General features: G+C 45.7%; 2 protein-coding genes across 2 annotated transcripts; one reads left to right on the top strand and one right to left on the bottom strand.

Moving 5' to 3' along the window:
* The first annotated feature begins 1,275 nt into the window (after positions 1–1,275).
* On the top strand, positions 1,276–4,423 carry LOC135804646 (ubiquilin-2-like). The gene is made up of 4 exons (XM_065318564.1): positions 1,276–1,668; positions 2,096–2,201; positions 2,423–2,832; positions 4,117–4,423. The coding sequence occupies exons 1-4, from the start codon at positions 1,609–1,611 to the stop codon at positions 4,189–4,191; spliced, it is 651 nt and encodes a 216-aa protein (XP_065174636.1). The 5' UTR covers positions 1,276–1,608; the 3' UTR covers positions 4,192–4,423.
* Positions 4,424–4,673: 250 nt separating this feature from the next.
* LOC135804645 (nuclear valosin-containing protein-like) lies at positions 4,674–20,067 on the bottom strand. Its single transcript, XM_065318562.1, has 22 exons — positions 19,769–20,067; positions 18,154–18,221; positions 17,956–18,005; positions 17,469–17,648; positions 16,808–16,930; positions 15,919–15,977; positions 15,172–15,330; positions 14,914–15,015; positions 14,593–14,710; positions 13,682–13,823; positions 12,475–12,612; positions 11,925–11,968; positions 11,324–11,400; positions 10,922–11,044; positions 10,639–10,743; positions 10,286–10,348; positions 9,674–9,796; positions 8,877–8,976; positions 7,933–8,039; positions 7,219–7,295; positions 6,289–6,688; positions 4,674–5,003 (listed from the first exon to the last, which is right to left on the bottom strand). Exons 1-22 carry the CDS (start codon positions 19,829–19,831, stop codon positions 4,950–4,952), a joined length of 2,475 nt encoding a protein of 824 aa, XP_065174634.1. The 5' UTR covers positions 19,832–20,067; the 3' UTR covers positions 4,674–4,949.
* Positions 20,068–21,328: the final 1,261 nt, after the last annotated feature.

Raw genomic sequence — 21,328 nt, 5'->3', positions numbered from 1 at the left:
TTTTACAGTAGATCATTTCGAATATTCAAAGAAGCCGCAATCTACAAAAGGCAGTCTGGTGCTGCAGTCACAGTGACCCGTGATCTCGTTGGCCAAAAATAGACGTGTGAGACAGGCCTACCGTTGCCATCTACCGCAGTGGCATGGATTGCATCCGTTATAACCCCAAGACGTTTGGCGCAGAGACTACAGCCTGTAGCAGACGGCTGAGAGAAAATCCTTTCCCCACCTTTCCCTATACGTGTACATACAACACAAGCAATAGTTCATACATAGGATTCAAGATTCAAACCTGGACGTACACAATGATGTTGTTGATGGGAATGTGGATAAGCTTGACGAAGAATCCAATGAATCCCATGATGGCGAATCCGACTGCTGTTGCAATAGCAATCTTCTGAAACTCTGCGTAGGCAATGTGTAAACCAGAGTAAAGATATTGTAAAAGACTGCCTTGTTCGACTTGACATGAATATACATGGAAGGTTTTTACCATAAATTAGCACGACCCTGATCCATACCTTAGGACTGTACCGCAAAAACAGTACACTGCTAACGCGTAGATCTACAATGGGTATGAACCATATGATCCTACCTGGTGGTCATCATGAGTCGTACCCAAACTATCACTCGAGTCATGTCAAGTAGGTTTCAGTACAGAATGTGCGTGGTGATGTGCATTGTGCAAGACAATAGCACATCAATTTTGGTCCGATTACGATACCTCACGAGCTCCTGCACAACGAACCTACTAACTACACTGTTAGACACGACAACGATGCTACCATACTGCTATTCCTACAGGACTTCGAGAGACCAAAGGAGATCAGTCCGAACACTAAAGTAGTAAAGACGAACGTACGAACCAAGCGAACTCACCTTTCCTGTCTGGTTTCGTGCAGCGCTTTACGAGACGAACGGAGTCCTTCGCGAAGGTCTTCGCCGGCTCAATTTGGGTGTAGACCTGATCCATGATGCAGGCAACGACAAAATACTCGGAGAAGACGAGGAGAAGAGCAACAGTCACTTCGTCTTGGACTGCCCTGCGTTTACTGCCGTCTATGAACAAACTCCGTGGCTCAAAACAAAGTCACTAACACTTGTCGATGTGATCATGCTATGCTACTCACACATACATGACAGTGCATGACGTCGACGAAAGCCTCGTCAGCAAAGTCGCCATATTGGTCTCCCGGGTAACAAGGAAAGAAATGACGTTATTCAAAATTGTACACATTTTCACATCGTTCGAAAGGAAGTGACTCGGTTTTCGATTCAAGGATCGATCAAGGAAATCGATCTGGAAAAGCGAGCTCGAACCGAACAGAACTTACTTTGTTACTACAAAGTCCTCTTGACTTGTGTATTGATGTAGACGTAAAAGTCGTTGTCAGTGGTACTATATCCATGCACGACAGTTAGTTGAAGCCCCTATCTATTAGCCAGTAGCCACATTCCGAATCTGAAACAAATACTAGTACTTTAGATTTAGATTCACGTTCTCCAGTAGCAACTTACGGAAGAAGTAAAATTGATATCTACTTTGCTAGTATTGTTGCATTGTACCCGGGTACCCGTGTAGAAAACTCGAATACTTACCCGGAGGAAATGGCCAGCGTGATCAGTGTCTCTGTGAAGGTGCTGCGAGGAAAGGAAGCTCGATTTGAGGTTAGCCATATCCAAGAGATTGGCAGTTCTGCTTTTCGAAAACACCCTCGACTGTGCATGTAACCCAATGTATGAAATTCGGGACAGCGTTGGTTGGTTGACGACTACGGTACTCACTACTGTAGTGTTATAACCTACAATATACCGGAACTCGAAGGGTAATACTATAGATAAGCTAGTGGACACGTAGATTTTCAGTGGTTGCTTGTACATATTCGTGTGTTCGGAATGAGCACAGTATTAGTAGGTAGTAGTGCCTGTGTATTAGCCCTGCTTGGTCTGGTGCTACGGTCACTGCTACCACCCTGTGTGTGGTTAGGATGATCAGGCTACTACAGTAATATAAAAAAATGTGTCCTTTATGCTGTTGTTGAATGATATGTGAAACTCTTCCTCTTTCCTGACCCTGCTGTGTGTGTGTGGCCAGGTTGCAGAGAGTGAAGTGGTGCGGGCGTTCAAGCAGCTTATCGCACCCGAGTTTGATGTTCCCGAGAGGCGGCAACGTCTTGTGTTCAAGGGTAAAACCCTGTCAGGTGAGATTAATATGCAATACGGTGCCCGCCGGCTGTGAGTGATGGGACGAGGAGGGGTGGGGACACACGGTGTGTATGCAAGGACTGTGATGATGTGCGGGTGCAAGGTATGTTAATTTAGGAATTATAATATTATGTTGAGTGGGTCAATCTGCGTTGAAACTTAAAACTGTTCCCGTATTTAAACTTGCCTTCTTTCTTGCCTTTTTTCTTTCTTTCAGACTCTGGAAAGCTGTGTGACTACAACATCAAGGATGGAATGAAAGTACATCTGTTTGTGCAAGACGATACGGCCGCCGGCCGAACACCATCGACACAAGCACAGACAACATCAGGTTTGGCTGCCACCACAGTCACAGCAGCGCAAGCAACTGCCAGCTCTGCCGCCGCCGGCAGTGCGTCATCGTCATCAGGGGTGTCAAGATCAGGGCAAGCAGCAGTGAGCACTACTCTCACCTCATCGTCTCGGCACGTGGATGTAGCAGAGGAGCCTGCGGCAGCCATGGGCACAGTGGCGGATACCAGTCCATCTGCATGGAGAAACACTAATCTTTGGACACAGCTAGATCGGGTGTTGCAACCCCACTTTCGGCCGGAAGATGTAGAGAAAGTCAAAAAAGCTTTTTTCATAGTAAGTACATGTAGATCTCCTGTAACTTTGTGCAGTGCAAAAAAAGTGTGCAGTACACGTACATGTATTTCTAATTATTATAAGTATTACTTGGACTGCCATGTGTTAAAAGCCATAAACAATTTTTTGGGGTGTTTATCAGCTTTCCCAGTGACCTTGCTCCATCATCTACAGGGCTTGCACAGCGTAGGTTGGTTCATGGCACATGGACAGGCCCGGCATCTTTAGAAACTACCTTACGTCTAGAGTACATGATTCTCTCCCGGCACTAGATGCTATCGCAGCAACCGTCGACGTTCGAAACTCAAGAAGTACATGTGAACAGCGTAGAAAAAAAAGAACTGACACTTCGTCTCCACCCTTGCACGTTATCACTCTCGGTTTCTAGAAAAGGTGTCATCAACGAAATCCGCCGTCGCCAAATTGGACAGAGGTGTGCCCTCTTGTTGATGTGTCCTTACTCATTAGTGTATCAAGAGTACTTTAAACCAGGAATCATTTGCACTTGTTTTATTTAGTGATTTGCCTGCACAGACCCATTTGCGCCTGGAAATCTTTTGCGATGGAATTGAATTTCATCAGTTTATTACTATAGTTCTACGCTCTGCGCCCGTTTGCTTTTGCGATTTTACACCCATCGCGAACAATTCCAGATCGCAACGGTTTCCCGGTTTGCGGTGCACGACCCTCGCGTGCCCCATGCATTTGACGCGGTACTAGTATACAATCTTGTAGGTCACTGTATTTCTGTAACTCTGCGCCATTATATAGTAGTAGTACTAGGGCTGAAACGAATGCTCAAGGAAGCGAACGAATATTCTTTTTCCGAGTACATGTGAACGAAGAATATTCCGAATATTCTAAACCGTACAATATCCATGGATACCTAGTTGTATCCATGGTAACCCTAGATCATACCTGGTGTGTACCCAATTACAAGAGAGATGTGTGAAAAGGATAATGTTATCCTTTGTCTTGCTGATGATAATACATTGAAGGTGGAAAGTCCACTCGTATTTTGCACCAAATAAGCCTGATCGGTACCAAAAAGGAGAGTTTCTGTACATTTACGAATATTCTTATTCTACTTTTAACGAAGAATATTCTTTTTCCAGTCTGCACATTTCGAATATTCCTTTCGGCCCTATTATATACTGTAGTTAGTGGGCAACAGGGCATGGCTGCTGTGTTCCTGGGCAACAGGGCATGGCTGCTGTGTTCTTGTGTATTCTTTCTTGTGATAGTTTTTTCTTTCTGTCTCGTACTTCCTCTCTTTTCTTACAGAATTTTCAGAAACGCATGAACAGCCTCAGCCTGCAAGAGCTCGAAGAGTACGCCAAGGCATGCGTAGCATTATAGTATAACACCAATGCTTTACCCGATCTAGATGCCAAGTTTTACAATAATTATATTCACTCTCGCCCTCTATTACTGTTTTGTTTTTGAAAGAATCCATAAGGTCGCCACACCCAGTTTGTTCCATACTCTTTTAGCTGACTTTTCTGTTGAGCTTTGGTGTTGTCTGGAATGTCATAATAATAATTATGTTCGTCCTTTGAAGTTGGTTGTGTCACAGAAATTTTTAACAGAATGGATGTGGATGATGGCTGTGTGGAGGGCTTCCTCTTGTAGGGACTCAATCGGTGGGTGAACTCCAAGAAGTATTGTGCTTGATCACACGAGTCCCATGGCCAGCGTGCTGTGTACTGCTCTGCCCCCAATAAAACTACTACAATACATAGTACCAAGAGACCATAATCCCCCCGGTGGGATTATGGTCTCTTGATAGTACGAAGTACATGTAATGCTCAGGTTGCTGCCTCTACTGTATTCTGCAGTGCTCAATTCAGTCGTTTTTGACCATGAAGAATAAATAAAAATATGCCACAGGTTGAAATCATCGCTCGTTAAAAAATATCAGCGTACAAAATACCCCTGAAGTAGCATGAACAGTTACGTATTTAAAGAGACAAAGCAAAACACCTCCAGCAAATAGCATTGGAACACACACAAATCAGCAATTGAGGGTTAGAAAGCAAGCTCGTATTTACAGGTGTGTTGCAAATATTATATACAAAGTGAAAGGGCCATGTTAGCAACTGCCGGATGCAGGCGATCTAGCGGATTGCGCGCTGCATCTTCTCTGCCACCTTCTCATACTCCCGGCGATCCTGGGCAGCAGACATGCACAACACACACACAGGGCGAATGACAACGAGAAACAGATACGTCGTCATTTGAGACACGGGTACTATTTTTATGGATTTGCACAAGAACTGCCTTGCCACTCAAATCTCAATACAAACTAGCACTGATACTACATTCAAGCCTGCCACCCAGATAGCAATTATTACTTGTAACACCGGTTGGCCACTCCATACGAAGCATAAGCAGTGATCTCATTCATATGGCCCTCTTCCAAGACTTGGAACTCTCCACTACAAGTACAAACGGTCGAAGGCTGTTGCTTGCCCCTTCTTGTACATCATCACAGACAGATGATCCAGTCAGCATCACCTCTCCACACTGCACTTTTGGTACAGTACAGCTAGGTAAATCCTCTGTACATAATAGTCGAGTCCGCCACTGCCTCCTCTTTACACACACAGGCATGCATGCCCCCTCCCCACACGCACACCACGATGCTGGCCGGTGAAATCCGACCACAGGCACACTTTTTTTCTTCCCATTCCGATGCAGCCAGCCTGCAACTTGTGGTGCATGCAGTTCTCGAGTGAGTGGTCAGATTACGGTGTAAAACAGCAAACCAATACTCCTGAAGATGGGCCTTGCCGGAAAAAATCGAATAATTTAATATCTCTTTTTCATCAGTGGAACGCCGTCACATAAAAATGTAATAACTAAAACACACACTTATATACATGTAGCTAATATGGTTTCAGGTAGAAATACAGCAGCTAACAAGTACAAAAAGCGAAGTTTGCACCTTTGCAATGTGTGAATATAGTGTATGTGAGAAAGGTAGTGGCAGATGAATGTGATACTGTGTGAATGAATGTAATGTTTTAGTTATTACATTTCTATGTGACGGCGTTCCACTGATGACAGTCACAAGAAAACGTTATGGAACTTGACTTTCTTCATTTTTGCTGTTGTTATGAGTGCACAATTTATCTTATTTATTGCCATTTTACGACTATTGTCTCCTCGTCGATTGTTTAATATCTCTTTTTCAGTTTTTCTTTTAGTGATTGGTGTAGCCCAGAGACTGTCTGGAGAGTGAAGATGTATCAATACTCAATAGTAAAATAAATAAAAAATAAAAATAAACAAGCAACAGGCCATCTCTATAACAAAGATTACCCCACCCAGTACCACATCACCAAATACAGCGCAAGACAACAGAAGAAGAGTAAAAGTAGTCAGTGCGAAGGGCAGCAGATGAATGGCACGAGCAATGCAGGAGAAAACGACACCAACAACAGCGAGACTAACCTTGTCGGATACGGATGGTTTGATCGTTGCAAGAGCTATTTCAAAATGGCGCGAGTGCAGCACGTAAGCCGCTGGCAAGTCCGGTTCTGACACCGCGTCATGTTTACTCTGCGCCTGGTCATCATCCACGACCGCCTGGCTATGTTCTGAGAGGGAGTTGTCAGAAGCTGGCTGAACCTGGTCATCACCCATGACCTGGCTGTGTTCTGAGAGGGAGTTGTCAGAAGCTGGCTGAACCTGTTCATCACCTATGACCTGGTTATGTTCTGAGAGGGAGTTGTCAGAACCTGGCTGAACCTGGCCACTGTCCATAGCTTGGTCACCAATAAGATAGTGCTGATGTCGCTCCTCAATAAGAGCATCGCATGCCTGACTAAGCAGGAGCTTCAAGTCGGAGCCCCTAAGAATAACAATAAGGGGAAAACAATACAGGCACAGTAGAGGATACAGAGTCAACTACAGAGGTAAACCATCCAACTGATGATAGTTTATATTGCACATCACCTGACTGTTCCAAGGTCTACAGCTAATAAGGACCTTTCTTGAGGTATATCCTGCTGAGTCAGTACAACCTCGTCACTCCATGACCGCTCCATGACTCTTGCACATCGCATGCACACTGCAGCACGTTTGCAGTGTGTTAGCCTAGTGCCTGTCGGTTGCTGGCATTCGAAAATCTCTCTCCAAGTAGTTGAAAGAGAGTTTACTTGCCGCTATGCTACAATGGCTAAAACCAGTCGAAGCAATCACCTTGACCCAAACGCTGTACACCGTAAGCATGTTAGGTACGTGGTATGCACCTCATAGCATTGATAGTACTAATTATCATACTCGATAGATGCTGTCAACACTGGAGCCATTCAGGCATGCACTAGTATTGGACGCCACAGCCCTTTACTCGGTCAGTTATGATGCCATACATGCACTTACGTCAGACCCTCGCAACGCTCGTCCCCCGCGATTCGATCAAGATCAACGTCCTCTGCTAGCCGGGGCTTTGTACCATTCTGAAAACAACAACAGGAAAACACAGGACTTGTACTTTTCAACGGAGTGCAGTGTGTTACAAAACTATACACATTACTTTCACCAGTAGCAAGGTGCAGTGACCACGTCACAACTCAAAAGGAGGAGGGGAGAGGAGGGCGTACATCTTTGAGAACAAGCCAGATGAGTCATTGACCAAAAAAGCCATTTGCAACATTGCACTGTTGAAACAACAAGATTACATACTTGCAGTGCATGACAAGAATTACTAGCAAGCACTAAGACAAATGCCATGCACAGTGCAACTTCAGTACTATCCTGGAAACAGTGGAAAGAACACAGTCTTTGCACCACCTGAAGAGAAGATTTGAAAGTATACCAGTGGAAAACTTTCAAAAGGTCGCTGTTGAAGAACCTGAAGTGTCTCAGGAAACTTCTTCTCTTTGCATCGGATATAAAGTACTTTTTTTGAGGAGCCTTCTTATCCTTTTCTAGTCAGTTGACCTTTCACATACATGTGCATGCAGAGTATCTCAGCTGTAATGTAAGTCCCCTGGAGGTATGACTATGTTTAATATCCTAAAATTTCAGCATGTATGGTGGTTTGCATATCCCCACCCCCGCCCACACACAGGCCACCTAACACCAATATCCAACCTTGGTCTGAGCACGTAGAATCTCTGCACGCGCTTTGGCATCTGGGATTCCAACGTACAGGATAGTGTCCAGCCGGCCTGGCCGCAATATTGCTGGATCCAGGATATCTGGAATCGTGAATATACACATACACATACACACAGCTAGAATTATCATACACACAGATTGTGCACGTATCATTCAAGCCTGCTTCAAGTGATACCTAGAACCCACTACTTTGAAGTAGTAACAACAAGCCATCTGTCTCTGTCCTGATATGTCTTCACTTAGTTCACTGACAAAATCTGCTCCCGGTCGCGGAGCAGCCGTTTGCTGTGTATTCGCGGCGAAGTGACAATGCAAAGTCAACAAAAGGTTGCAGTGGAAAGAGCTTTTATGAGCAAGGTCTAAGTGGCTGCGAGTCCACTTTTAAAATTAACCAGGAAAAATAACGCGCGAGTTTATGACGAGTATTGAAACTTCATGTACCGGTATTCCGAATGCAGGAAATAGCCGAAGTACTAACGGCCTCAGAGAGCATTGCACTTGTACAATGCTTGATGTACAATACGACTCATTAGATTGTATAGCACTATAACCGCATGGGTGTGCAATACAGTCATATCATCTAAACAATAACCGTAGCCAAACAGGGGTTGCCCCCAAGGTGTTTGGGTTAAAGAATTCGTGACCATACCACCAACCACACTACTTGCAAATCTGTTGTTGAATGAGTGAGTGAAAAGTGAAAAAGGTTCTGCTGCAGGACCCCAGTACTACAACATTACTTTAGTAGGTACATTGAAAGATGCAAAAGAACCACCTCACATGGGGAAAGGTGACAAGAACAGATTGCACTGGACTGAATTGTACCAGTACATGAATCCTGGGCCCAGCCCCCCAAGCCCCCCCCCCCCCCCACACACACACACGGCTGCGTATCTGCATGCAAGTCACAAACTGACCTGGGCGATTGGTGGTGCAAATCACAAACACCTGGCCCCGGTCACCTGCACCATCCATTTCCGTCAAGAGAGTGTTGACAACGCGTGACGTAGAATGACCCTGTACAGTAGCACAGGAGAGAAAGAAACACCGGTGTATCCATAACACCACAGTCATTACAATCACATTAGCCTGGAGGGATACGAGTGCAGATGGAAAGCCCAGAACACAACATGACAATAATTGCACTCAATATAGATATGAAGGGAGCGCACACAGTCATACCAGCACACTCTCTCCATATCATCTAGATTTCACACTGTACACCGCCTCCTGGCCACACCAATCACACACTTTGCACTAACATAACACTGCTAGCCCTGCAACTAACACAGCCCCCCCACATGCATACACAGTACTTTCCACATTGCTCATTACTAGATATTAGTACTACCAAATCAACACCAAGTGCATAGCAGGACACCAAAACCCCGATATTTCTCCTGGCATAAATACCGGCACTGACAACAGCACCCCTATGTTGCCTGATGATTGCATAACCATGAAACTCAGAGTTGCAATGAACTAGCCTTGCGCCTTGTTTGTGTGTGTTCTGCGTATCTAGATTTCAAAAAGTTCTCGTCACCTCACCACGTTTTCAATAAGATGTAGTACTTTGCTCGTGAGGAAGCTGTTTGCTCCCCACACTGGAGCTCGCGTTTTTCCAGCCGATGTGACTTGACACTTGAGCAAACAACTTCCTTATAAATTGATCGCCGAGGTCGCTACCACTATTTCGTACTTTGCTCATACTTACATCTGATGATGAGGTTCGCCTTGTTGCTAGTGAATCAATTTCGTCGAAGAAGATTACGCATGGTGTTGCGCTGCGGGCACGTTCAAACAGCTGTCGGACTGCACGCTCACTTTCACCCACATACTGTTTCAACACAGGAACAATCAGACCCACCACAATGCATATACACACGTACATAGATACAGATGAACACACACACACACACACGCACAAACAGACACGCACACACACACAAGTGCACACACGTGCACACACATATCCATCCCAGAACAGATCAGAACAAATGAAAGGCCAAGCTCAACCTACTGTGGCTTCAAAACAAACGTTCACAAGGCACAAAGTCGCCCACAAAACAATCTCATGATTGTTACTACTTGGCTAAACAAAAATTCTACGGCCCCAGTATTCAAATTTCAAATTACTCTTTGACAAGAAGTTAGTGCCTGGCCACAATCGAATCAATAAGGGGACATCGCCACATACGTACAATTTATCAGTATCAAGGGTTTTAGACGCAACAGGAAACCTCAAAGTTTGCTCAGGAGCAGGCAAAGACTCCAACACACACCTTACAAAGACACAGCCACAGCACGCTATTTCTAAACCTCTCACCATGTTGAACACCTCTGGGCCTTTCACAGACAAGAAGTTTATGGACGACTCATTCGCAACAGCCTGGAGCACGAAAGGAAGCATAACATAGAAGCAGTCAAAGCAAGTTATAGTCAATCGACTCAAAACGCCCCACGAAAATGCTCCTACAAGTACAGAAATTCATGGTATACGAGTAAGCAACAATAAATCAATGAAAATCCAACTCGAGGACAAGCTACCTATGAGAAAGACACCCTTCCACACACCAGACACATCCAGCAAGACACAATTACATCGAGAAGCATGGCCTTGCTCCTACCCTACAGAAGATGATACGAGGGAAAAGAGAAAAGGAAGTTCATGTAGTTTACCTTGGCTACAAGCGTCTTGCCACAACCAGGGGGGCCGACTAGAAGCACACCAGACGACGTTGGCATCCCAAGCGACCGGTACATTTCCGGTGAATGCACTCGACTCTGCGGGAAAAACAAACAGAACAAGTCATCCACGACGAGCCCCACGTACATGTACACCATATTAGCATTGAGAGAGAGAGAGAGAGAGAGAGAGAGAGAGAGAGAGAGAGAGAGAGAGAGAGAGAGAGAGAGAGAGAGAGAGAGAGAGAGAACACAGCTAGCTGAACATTGCACGTACTAAGATTGCCTTGCTGAGTTCCTTCTTTACAAGCTGCAGCGCACCAACATCACTCCAAGAAACATCTGGAATATGCGCCAACGTTCCCTTCCTGCCTGATGGAACAACACATCGAAGTGCTTCCTGCAAAGTACACATATCAGGAGAGGAAAGACAGAAGTACATGTCAACAGTTAACAGGGCATTGCAAGATGTAAAACAGAATTTACTTCTTTGCACTATACATACTTGTCACGCTGATATCACTGCATGGCGTATGAAGGAACACGGAACAACTGTACTCGCAACACAGCTGGAATTCTGACGACCATGCATAAATAAATTGACAACACATGTAGTTTTAAAAGAAGGCCCAGACGTTGTTTCACTGCACACTTGCCAAACTGAGCCAGGTAAACTCACTCTGAAGTCTGCTGTGGTGACAGTGGGAGATAGCAAATCCTCAGGAGGAAACTGCCGGTCTATTACGCACTGTGCTCCTGCAATTCAAAAAAAGGGGGAAAGGAAAGAGGAACAAGACACTCTGATTCTAGTGCCCACACAAGTGGATTGGCTTTGCAGGTAAAAGAAGAAGAAGCAATTGGTTCAAATGAAGACCACGATAGACACAAGCAACATGCAAAGGAATCAACCGTTTTAGAGGAGCAGTGTGTGCACCAACAACATGTTTCTCGGGATTCTACATGCTAGTACCGGTGAGAGCTACACGCCGTATTGGATATGCTTGTTATTAGCGATCAAGTACTCGCGGTTTGTTCTAAATCCTCCTGTAGAGCGCACATGTAACTCCACCTGGACTGCTGGCGGTAGGCATGCATTATTTCAGAATGACACAGTCCGCATCTATGCGGGGTACAGTGTAGGCGGACACAAGTGGATCCACCAACCCCTGGGGTTGAATGCAAACTGCCGCTCGCACCGCACAGAAGATTCTTGAAAAGTTCAATGTAGGGTCATCGTGGTATGATCAACTCTTGAAAGAGACCAATCAAACATCACTTACCGAAATTACCGCGTGAGTCCACTCCGGATTTCTCTCGCGCTAGCCTGTAAACACAACAATCATACCAACACACAGTTATACACCAGTACCATACCTAATCATACCAACAAACAACAAAACTAGCAGAACGCTGAGGCTACTAGTAATTGTAGTATTCACTGAAGGTCTGCGGGAAGCCCTTGCCCCGTACAACAGATGTTCTGCATGTGCTGTAGATATGATGGGTAACTACTCATAGCGACCTAAACGCATCACGCTATGTGTCATGTAACCTAATGACGGCCTGTTTGTGGCGGGGGGCATGCTCAGCAGTGTCAGAATTATGTACGCTTTCCTCAACCATTCTGATGCTGTCTTTCCTTCGGCAATGGTTTATTTCTCTCTCTCTCTCTCTCTCTCTCTCTCTCTCTCTCTCTCTCTCTCTCTCTCTCTCTCTCTCTCTCTCTCTCCCTCCCTCTGACGTGGGGGTTTTAATACATTGAAAACCCCCAGAGTTCACTACTAACATAGAGAAGTTGATAACAAAGCCGTGCTGGGAGCCACGTCCTACCTGTCAGCAGCATTGCGCCTGAAGTACTTCCTCAGTAAGCAAAGGTCTCCTCCAGAGTAGCCAGGTGTGTTGTGTGCAAACTGTTTCAAGCTCACACCACTCTCTAACTTTGTGTCAGCGCATAAGTGCTGCAGAATGCTACAGGAAAGGCAGAAAACAACAGCACAAAAGGCAAACACAAATGTAAGATAAACAGGTAGAATCGCGGGATTCGTGAAGACCAACCAATGCCTTTCCTCATTGTTGAAGTGTAGCACAACATGTAACATGTTTTCGACTTTGACAGCATGTTACAAGGCGAGGACGCACAGCTATCAAGCAAGGCTTCTACTTCCTCCGCGTCATTAGAATTGTCGCTTCGCACATCGCAATAGTTGTGACTTGGCTCGTCTTAGTCAGACTGTCGGAATCGCTGTTTTCTGTGTTCGAACACTGGTGTGACCCTTCCTGTGCAATGCTACTCGTCACTGAAGCCGTGGTGGTCTCGGACTTTGTCGGAGCTCGCTTCCGCACCAAGCAAATTCATCGCGCTCCGCACTATTCCGCCCCAGAGCGCATTTCGTTTTCTGGAGATCGTGCCGTCCCACATCGTTCGCGTGGGCATTTGTCAAGACTGCAAGCTCGGGTATAAGAATCCTGGTATCTCTCCTGAATACGAACTGCTGAAGTTGACGATGGCAAGAGCAAAGTGGTCTCAAATTCCTAAAATGCGCTACTTGTGGCACATGTTGCTGCGAAGGTAGCAGGTCTGAAAACACCAACAAAATCAGCGAAGCGCTTGCCCAGGAAAGAAGGTGCGGTACTGCTTACCCTATCCCGCTGGAAGGTCGTTAAAGTGTACTTGAAAAATGCTAGCTTGCCTTCATCGCCTGCCACCTGGAGGCACGGATCGCTTGAAAACGAAGTTTCTTGACCTGAATTTGAGCGCGCGTCTTGTTCAGCGTATTGTTGAGTGCTGAAGGGTCTGCCTCAAACTCTGATGAAGGCGTCGCCTTAGCTGCAAGTGCAGCGAAGCGGGGGACCACAAACTAAAGCTTGGTCCGTCGACAATGCTCTGCCTCAATTTCTAGCTGATTTCTTTGCTCTTCGAGTGGACAAAATAATTTCGAAAATCGCACTGGGAAGCGACAATTTTAATGACGCGGAGGAAGTATATATACAACATGTAACATGTTGATACAAGGTACCTGGTTTGTTCTCGGCTCACCTGTGGCGGGAACTCTCGTCTGGATAATCAACACAGAACTCAGCTCCAAAGCGTTTACTCTGTCTCAAGGATGGGTCGAGGGTGTCTGGATTGATCGCTATTCCGATAAGGAGCACAGATGATGGTGGCCCTGAAAACAGACCTGCACACAGAGCAGCGGCAGAACAACTTGCAACGTTAAATAGTAAATACTCAATCCCTGAAATTCATGAATGTGAACACAGCTGTGGATATGCATGGCCGTCACCACACAGCAGACGCTGAGTGCTACACGTGACTTAGACATGGCGGCATTGTCAACTATTAGAACCTGCTGACCTTGTGCTCTCTCTCTCTCTCTCTCTCTCTCTCTCTCTCTCTCTCTCTCTCTCTCTCTCTCTCTCTCTCTCTCTCTCTCTCTCTCTCTCTCTCTCTCTCACTCACAGACCCTTTTTTTCTTTTGCCCTCTCTCTCTCTCTAGCCATTGGATCTATAGCTAGCCTTGTGATCCCGTCTTCTCTTGTATTTCGTGGCAACTAACGTGTTTTCGATTGAACCACGGAAGCACCTAAGATGTAAGTCCCAAGCTATCGGTGAGCGTGTGGGAGTGTGTGTGTGTGTGTGTGTGTGTGTGTGCGCGCGTGTGTGCGCGCGCGTGCGCGTGTATGCTTGAGTATATCAGAGTATGTGTGGGTTTCCGCGAGAAGGCCTTTGGCCTGATATGCTATCTTTGAATGGCCAACGCTGTATGGTCTACCTTAGTAATAATGGATGCTGCGCCTAACTCTACTGTGTAAATGTTCTGTAAGATACTAGTAGTTGATGTCTGACACAGCTTTTGGTCAAAGCATGATCGACTGGGCACGACACTTCACACCGTCTGACTTGTTGCGAGAGTTGAGACGATCAAATTTAATGCAGACTAGACTCACCCTCACAGCAACTGGCCAGCTGATGCACCAAACGAGCTTCCATTTGTTTGCCGGCATTCTCCGTCTTGGGTGCTATCGCTTCGAGCTTGTCGAGCAGCAGTACACAAGGTGCTTTCTCCTAGAAACACAGCACAACAATGTGAGAAACGAGAGTACAGTCAAACTTGCACTTAGCTACAATACCAGCGTGCACAGACAACCTGTCTACATGTACACGGGTGGTCATTACAGCATAACGGGCATTAAGCTATGGTCGGAGTACTGGTAGAGGTCTCTTCTTGCAGTGTTTCTACACGTTCGTCACGCGACACGCAGGCTTACACGAGCAGTTTGGAACAGCTGGCGCAGGTTCTTCTCGGAGTCGCCAGATATTCCCGACACGACTTCGGCCGCCTGGACTTCCAAGATAGGAAAGTGAAGGGACTACACACAAAACGAACAGAGAAACCAACAGAGAAGTAAAACAATCATCAAACACGAGACAAACAGGACTATTACTCGTAGGTGCAGCAGACAATGTGATGCATGACTATGGACATAGACAAGGAAAGGACACAAGTTCAAAGGACAAATACTAACCCCCGCTATGGCGTGTGCCAGCAACGTTTTCCCACAGCCAGATGGTCCATGGAGAAGAAGCCCGCCGTCAAAGCCCACAGCGAATGGCTGCCGCCCGCCCGATGCCGGGTCGTTGAGGAACGAATCCCATGCAAACACATCTATCAGCTCAAAGGTTGCCTGCACAGCAATGACAAGACAGGACAGACATTGAGCTCAAAGGTTGCCTGCACAGCAATGACAAGACAGGACAGACATTGAGCTCAAAGGTTGCCTGCACAGCAATTACAAGACAGGACAGACATTGAGCTCAAAGGTTGCCTGCACAGCAATGACAAGACAGGACAGACATTGAGCTCAAAGGTTGCCTGCACAGCAATGACAAGACAGGACAGACATTGAGCTCAAAGGTTGCCTGCAGCAATGACAAGACAGGACAGACATTGAATCATGATGGATGAATGGGGGAAAGTACAGTAAGAGCAGATCCAGCAGTTGACCTCTGAGCAAATCAAGCAACATGAAAAGAATTGTACTGAATGTCGCAAAGAGAAGGGTCACAAGGTTGTACGTGCACAGTGATGGAGACAAGTAGTATTTTTTAAGCAATAGTATAGCAAAATGCTTCCAATGCCAGTGTACCAGTGACCAGTGCCCAATGCAGAACATCATTCCGACATGGACGAAAAGGAGAGAGAGGAAACAACAGGTATACGAGGCCTGCGCACACCATCATAATACAAGCCATTACGAGATGTATGACCATACCTTTTTCACTTGTTCGTAGCCATAGAAGTCGTCCAGAGTAACTTTGGACTCCTTGGTTTCTAATACAAGTACAGAGCAGAGGCACGGCAGTACTTCAAGTCATGTACACACATGTACAGGTATAATCTAGCGATACAAACTATACCAACAGCCAGGTCAAAATTAACGAATCTGTATTCATATGTGTGTGTGAGACACTGTGTACAGTGGAACCTTGGGTTTGCGATCACCTCGTTTCACAGACCTCTGAGAAAATGCAACCAACTTTTGCCGGTCCCGCACAAAGTTCCCTTACACTAAGTTACAGTGGTACAGTGGTTTACGACCGCCTCACTGCCGCAGACAACTGTGAAATGTGACCAACTTTCCCTAGTCCTCGCACATGGCTCCCCTACAGTGGAACCTTGGTTTGCAACCACCTCGCTTTCACAGACCATTGGGGGAAACACAACCACTTTGCCCCTGCCCTGCACAAGGCTCCCCTATCTGTGCATATGCAAATACATCAGACAACATCGGAAATGAGACCACTTAGCTCGGTGTAGAAGGTGACTGGATTTCTGAGCTTCCACTACGCTTCCTCTTTCTCTCTCCCTCCCTCGCTCTCTCTCTCTCTCTCTCTCTCTCTCTCTCTCTCTCTCGCGCGCGCGCACGCTCTCGCTCTCTCTCCCTCATGCACTACAATAACCCAATCTCCAGACAGTTAGCTGTTTTGAACTTCAGAAGAAGAAGGTCTAATCAGTCATCAGTGTAGCTCAGCTGGACTGGCTGAACTGGTCACAATGAAGTCTAGTGAACACCAGTACTGGCTTGCCTGCACTGCCACTGCATACATTTCACATCTGATCTCATTCAGCAATCAATGTCAGTTGACTACACACGGACTTACCCCACTGCTGAGCTGTCGATGGCTCGTCACCTTCATCGTCTGTGTGGCGGTACCTGCGTTTCAGCTTCCTACGTTTCGGCTTCGGTTCAACAGACTCGTCGAGTGGCTTAGTGGCTTCACCAGCTGCATATACACGCGGAAATCAACATACCCAAGTATATGCAATCCGTACTGGTGCTAGCTTGTCTCATACAATCATTATCTGGTCCTTTCTACAATCATCCTGACACAGGTAGTACCAAAACTAGCCTGCATCACATAAGGTAGGTAAAATGTGCATCGACATACACACATAAAACGGGATCGTTTTGAACAAAAGGTGATTTCAGTAGAACCCTCGCCCAATCCAACAACACACATGCACACACACGCGTGCGCGCACACACACACACACACACACACACACACACACGCATGTACACACACACGCACACACGCATGTGCACACACGTACACACATGTGAGCACACACTAACCATGAACCATACAACAGGCAACAGCCAACGCTTAGTTGTGAGCACCCTTTACCGGGCCCTCTGCGCAGGCAGGGGCTTATACGCGGGTGGGCTTATCCACGGGTGGCATATACGCGGGTGGGCCTCTGTGTAGGCATGGGCATATGCGCGGGTGGGCGTATCCGCGAGATTCTACGGAAACTCACCTTGGTCAACATTGCCCTCATCCTGCGACATGCTCTCCTGGCCACCAGCAGTCTCGCCAATCTCCTCTGATCCTCCTTCTTCGCAACCAGCGGCCATCAAGTCGGCAGTTGTGTCAGGGGGTGGGTGTCTGGGAAGTGCTCGGTTCGCCTCTGGAGCTGCAGCTTTCATGCTCATGTACACTGAGAAAATACACATGACAAACAAGGAGGTTTTAAAGACCTAACCACTTCCTCTCAAAAGAAGGGGAGTAGCAGTATCTGGCCTTGAGAAAGATTATTCCACCACAACTACCAAACCAACACTGTGTTGTCTGGAATGTCTTGACATGTGATCACAACACCACCAGCAAGACAATTTTTTTAAGGATATTGCCCCCCCCCCCCCCCCAACCACCACCACAATACACTCTGAAAAACATTGACATATCCTGCAAAGTATAGCCACATTCGGCAACAAGCTCTTTCGCACAAATTGAGCCTTGTTTACCTTGATTAACTAGAAGGCGAAAGGCGATGCGCGGTCTCCGTCGATAATCCCTGTACACAAAAGCCAGCAAATGTCACGATAGACATCACAATAGAGAGTGCACTGGCAGAAATCCAGATCAGAAGTCCCTACATACAAGCATACATGTACTCCTGGTGTCCAAGTGAATGAGTGATTCAAAAAGAAGAAATTACTTACCCATATTGTTCTTGTAAAGCAAGAGCCATCGTGTCCACTTGAATGTTTCCAGGATGAGAGTCAACATACTGTAACAATACAATGCACACACATATTATATCAGCTCGTTTAGTACTACAGCTCTACTTTGAGCTATAAACAGCAGCTATACTTTGTGAACTAACAGCAGCTATACTTTGAGCTTCAACCAGTTGTTTCGAAACCAGGATTCCTCAATCCAAAGAGCCTTGCTTATTGACTTGCCTGTGTGAGGGAAGGGGCTGAAGACTATATCGAAAACTAAGATATGTGTTCAGGTGTGAGATAACATGCAGCAGCATTAATAAAGGTGTGATCATGGTGATGGTAAAGCAAAATTTGAAGCGGGGTGTTGAGGCTACAGAGCTAGCAGTATGGATTGCAAGATAATAAATGTGTGAATGATGAAAACAAATAGCTGCAAACAATGGGTGCATGCATGACGTGATAACTGGAAAGGAGTGAGTGTTGTAATGTTCTCTTTCTGTGTGCATAGGTCAGGGTTGTTAGTGTGAATGTAGGCTGCTTCTACAAGTTGTAATGCTTGCAATTTTCTGAATTAATCCATAGCACGACGTACTACACACTCAACACCCCGCTTCAAATTTAGCTCGACCGTCACACCTTCACCGCCGATGTCGCAACATCTGTCATCATACCTTCATGCATTTAAATTGTTATCTCACACCTGAAGACATAGCTTCGTTTTCGCCCGTGGTACTGGACCCTCCTCTTTTCTTGCTCTACTTTACATTGACAGTATCATTCAAGTTTCCGAACAGTCTACTCTGACTGCATATACATGTAGATACAGTGTAGTGTGCCTGCATCATCCGCTGCCTCTACGCTAATGGCCATGGCCTCGACTGCTGCAGCCAATGTTCACCTACCCGAGCCGGGCGAGTGCACATTGCTGCAGTCGTGGCCAGACCAGCTGTATAATGAAGAGACTAAAGAATAGCTACAATGTCCACAGTGCTTCAACCACTGCTCTCATGTGAATGAATGGAATGACATGTAAAAGGACCAAGTGTTTAGTAGCAGTGCGGGGGCCCAGCCATTTATTGTGCTCGTGCTTGAAGCTTGTGGCATCATACTATGGATGATCTGTTCTGTGCCCCCCCCCCCCCCCCCAGAAACAGCTGACAGTGCAGATTCAAATTCATAGGCACAAGTCAGGGGAAGATGTTGGCACATTGACACACGCAATCGTGTGTGTACTCATACATGTATCAATGGGCAATTCTTGTTCCCTTCATGTCTCATTACTCTTTCTCACTACTTGCTCGTGAGAAGGTAAAACGGTCTGGTAAAGAGTGGAGTGGTTGTTGCTATTGTCCCTACCTGAATCAAGTTTCATGATTGTTATCAAGCTCAAAGAAAAGTTACAAATAGTGACATGGTGCCACACTAGGGGCAGGGGTGGAGGGATATCTAATGTTGTATGTATATGGCTAAGCCTAGACATAATAAAGAAACCTTTAGATTCGAATTCAAAAAGACGAGTCAGGAAACGAGTACAAAGCTGAAAAAACGTATAGGTGTATTGAAAAATATATTACAAGATGTACATTGTATTTCTATTTTTGTTACTCACCTCTTGAATTCGCGGAGCTAGCCGTCGATCCAGTGATGGTACACTCTTCATTCGCTTCGCCATATCTAATGAGAATTTCAGGGCAACAATCTAGGTCATCTGTACTATCTGTCCCTTTACTCTCTGCACACCTGAAAATTAATACTAGTAATCAAATCAAAATCTGTATCGTCTGAGTATCGACGAAATCGTGCTCAAAATCAACTCTCTGCTCAAAATCAAAAAGTATCATTTCTCACGCCATAGTTTCCATGGAAGTACGATGCATGTACAAATGCGTCACCCACGCACAGGCTGAGCTACAGCTGGGTGCATTATCTATCGTAATAATCGTATGCATCGATTGCGATCCATCATCAGACTTTTCATTCAGAGCTACTTCGAAAATAAAAGTGAAGAGCTGTGGCAGCACTTGAGCTGAGACTGTGAGAGAGAGCTAGAGGCAGCGTGTGCAGTTGCTGTTGCCAGTGTTGGAGTCTTGTAGCAAGAACAATTTTATCTCACTCACTACAAATCAGTCGTTTCACTCTACTATTGATTATACAGCTAGCTAATCTGGCTTTATGGTACACGTTTGTACACTAAAAGTGTCTTGCTGCTTGTACACAAGCCTTTGTTGTTCCTCCATTCATTTGACCAGGATGGATCAAGAAAGCAGTGCACCCAGCGCTGCTCCTGCAAACAAGGCAGATCTGATACGGGAGATCTTGGAACTGCAGAATACTTTGGATGATTTGTCTCAGCGAGTTCAGGGTGTGAAGGAGGAGAATATGAAGCTGAAGTCAGAGAACGATGTGCTCTCACAATATGTGGAGAATCTCGTTAATTCTTCAGCCATCTTCCAGAAAATTCCATAGACGTAACGTCGTTGGGCTGAGATGTGTGCATGCATACTCGAAACCACGAGTTCGTCAGACTTTCTCTTGTCAAGCAGAGCTAGAGGTCAGTAATTCCCAACGGTTGCACCGTACTGGTGTTGTTTTCAATTTTTCATACTGAACATAGTTGAGAAGTCCTGTGGAGATATTTGAGGGTGACCTTTGAAATGTTACCGGACACCTCTACAATTATTTATAAGGAACACACCTGCACATACTAGTTTGCCTTCAAGATATTTTTCTATGCATTCTACCCATTCAAAAAAAGTATGCTGGTAAATCCAAGAGCTAATCGTTATGCTGGTATTTTCTTCGCTAGTGTAGGTCCCAGCCCGTGTACATTGGAGCTCACTTCACACAAAATACTCATGAGACAAAATATGAGTTAGCACAAAAGGAAGGCTAGGAGGCATGCCTCATGCTGAATACATTTCCGTGAGCACGAAATTCTGTTAGAAAATTCTTGGTCCCCAAGCTTTCATGCGTTGACATCCTTTTTTTTAAATAGTTCTCGGTGTACAGAGTATACCGTCTTGATGAATTTGATTTCCATCTTCGATGGCTGGTGTTTACCGAATGTTTAATTCTGATCTATCTTGGCAACCATATTCAGTTCTGAAACCGCCACGTCACGTTAGTTTCTTTGCAGCCCTTTTCTTGCATTTTTTATGTTGCACTAACG

This window comes from Sycon ciliatum, chromosome 1, assembly GCF_964019385.1.
Source record: "Sycon ciliatum chromosome 1, ocSycCili1.1, whole genome shotgun sequence".
NCBI classification, from domain to species: domain Eukaryota; kingdom Metazoa; phylum Porifera; class Calcarea; order Leucosolenida; family Sycettidae; genus Sycon; species Sycon ciliatum.
Note: the sequence above shows the minus strand (reverse complement) of the source record. Positions and strands in the feature narration are given on the sequence as shown.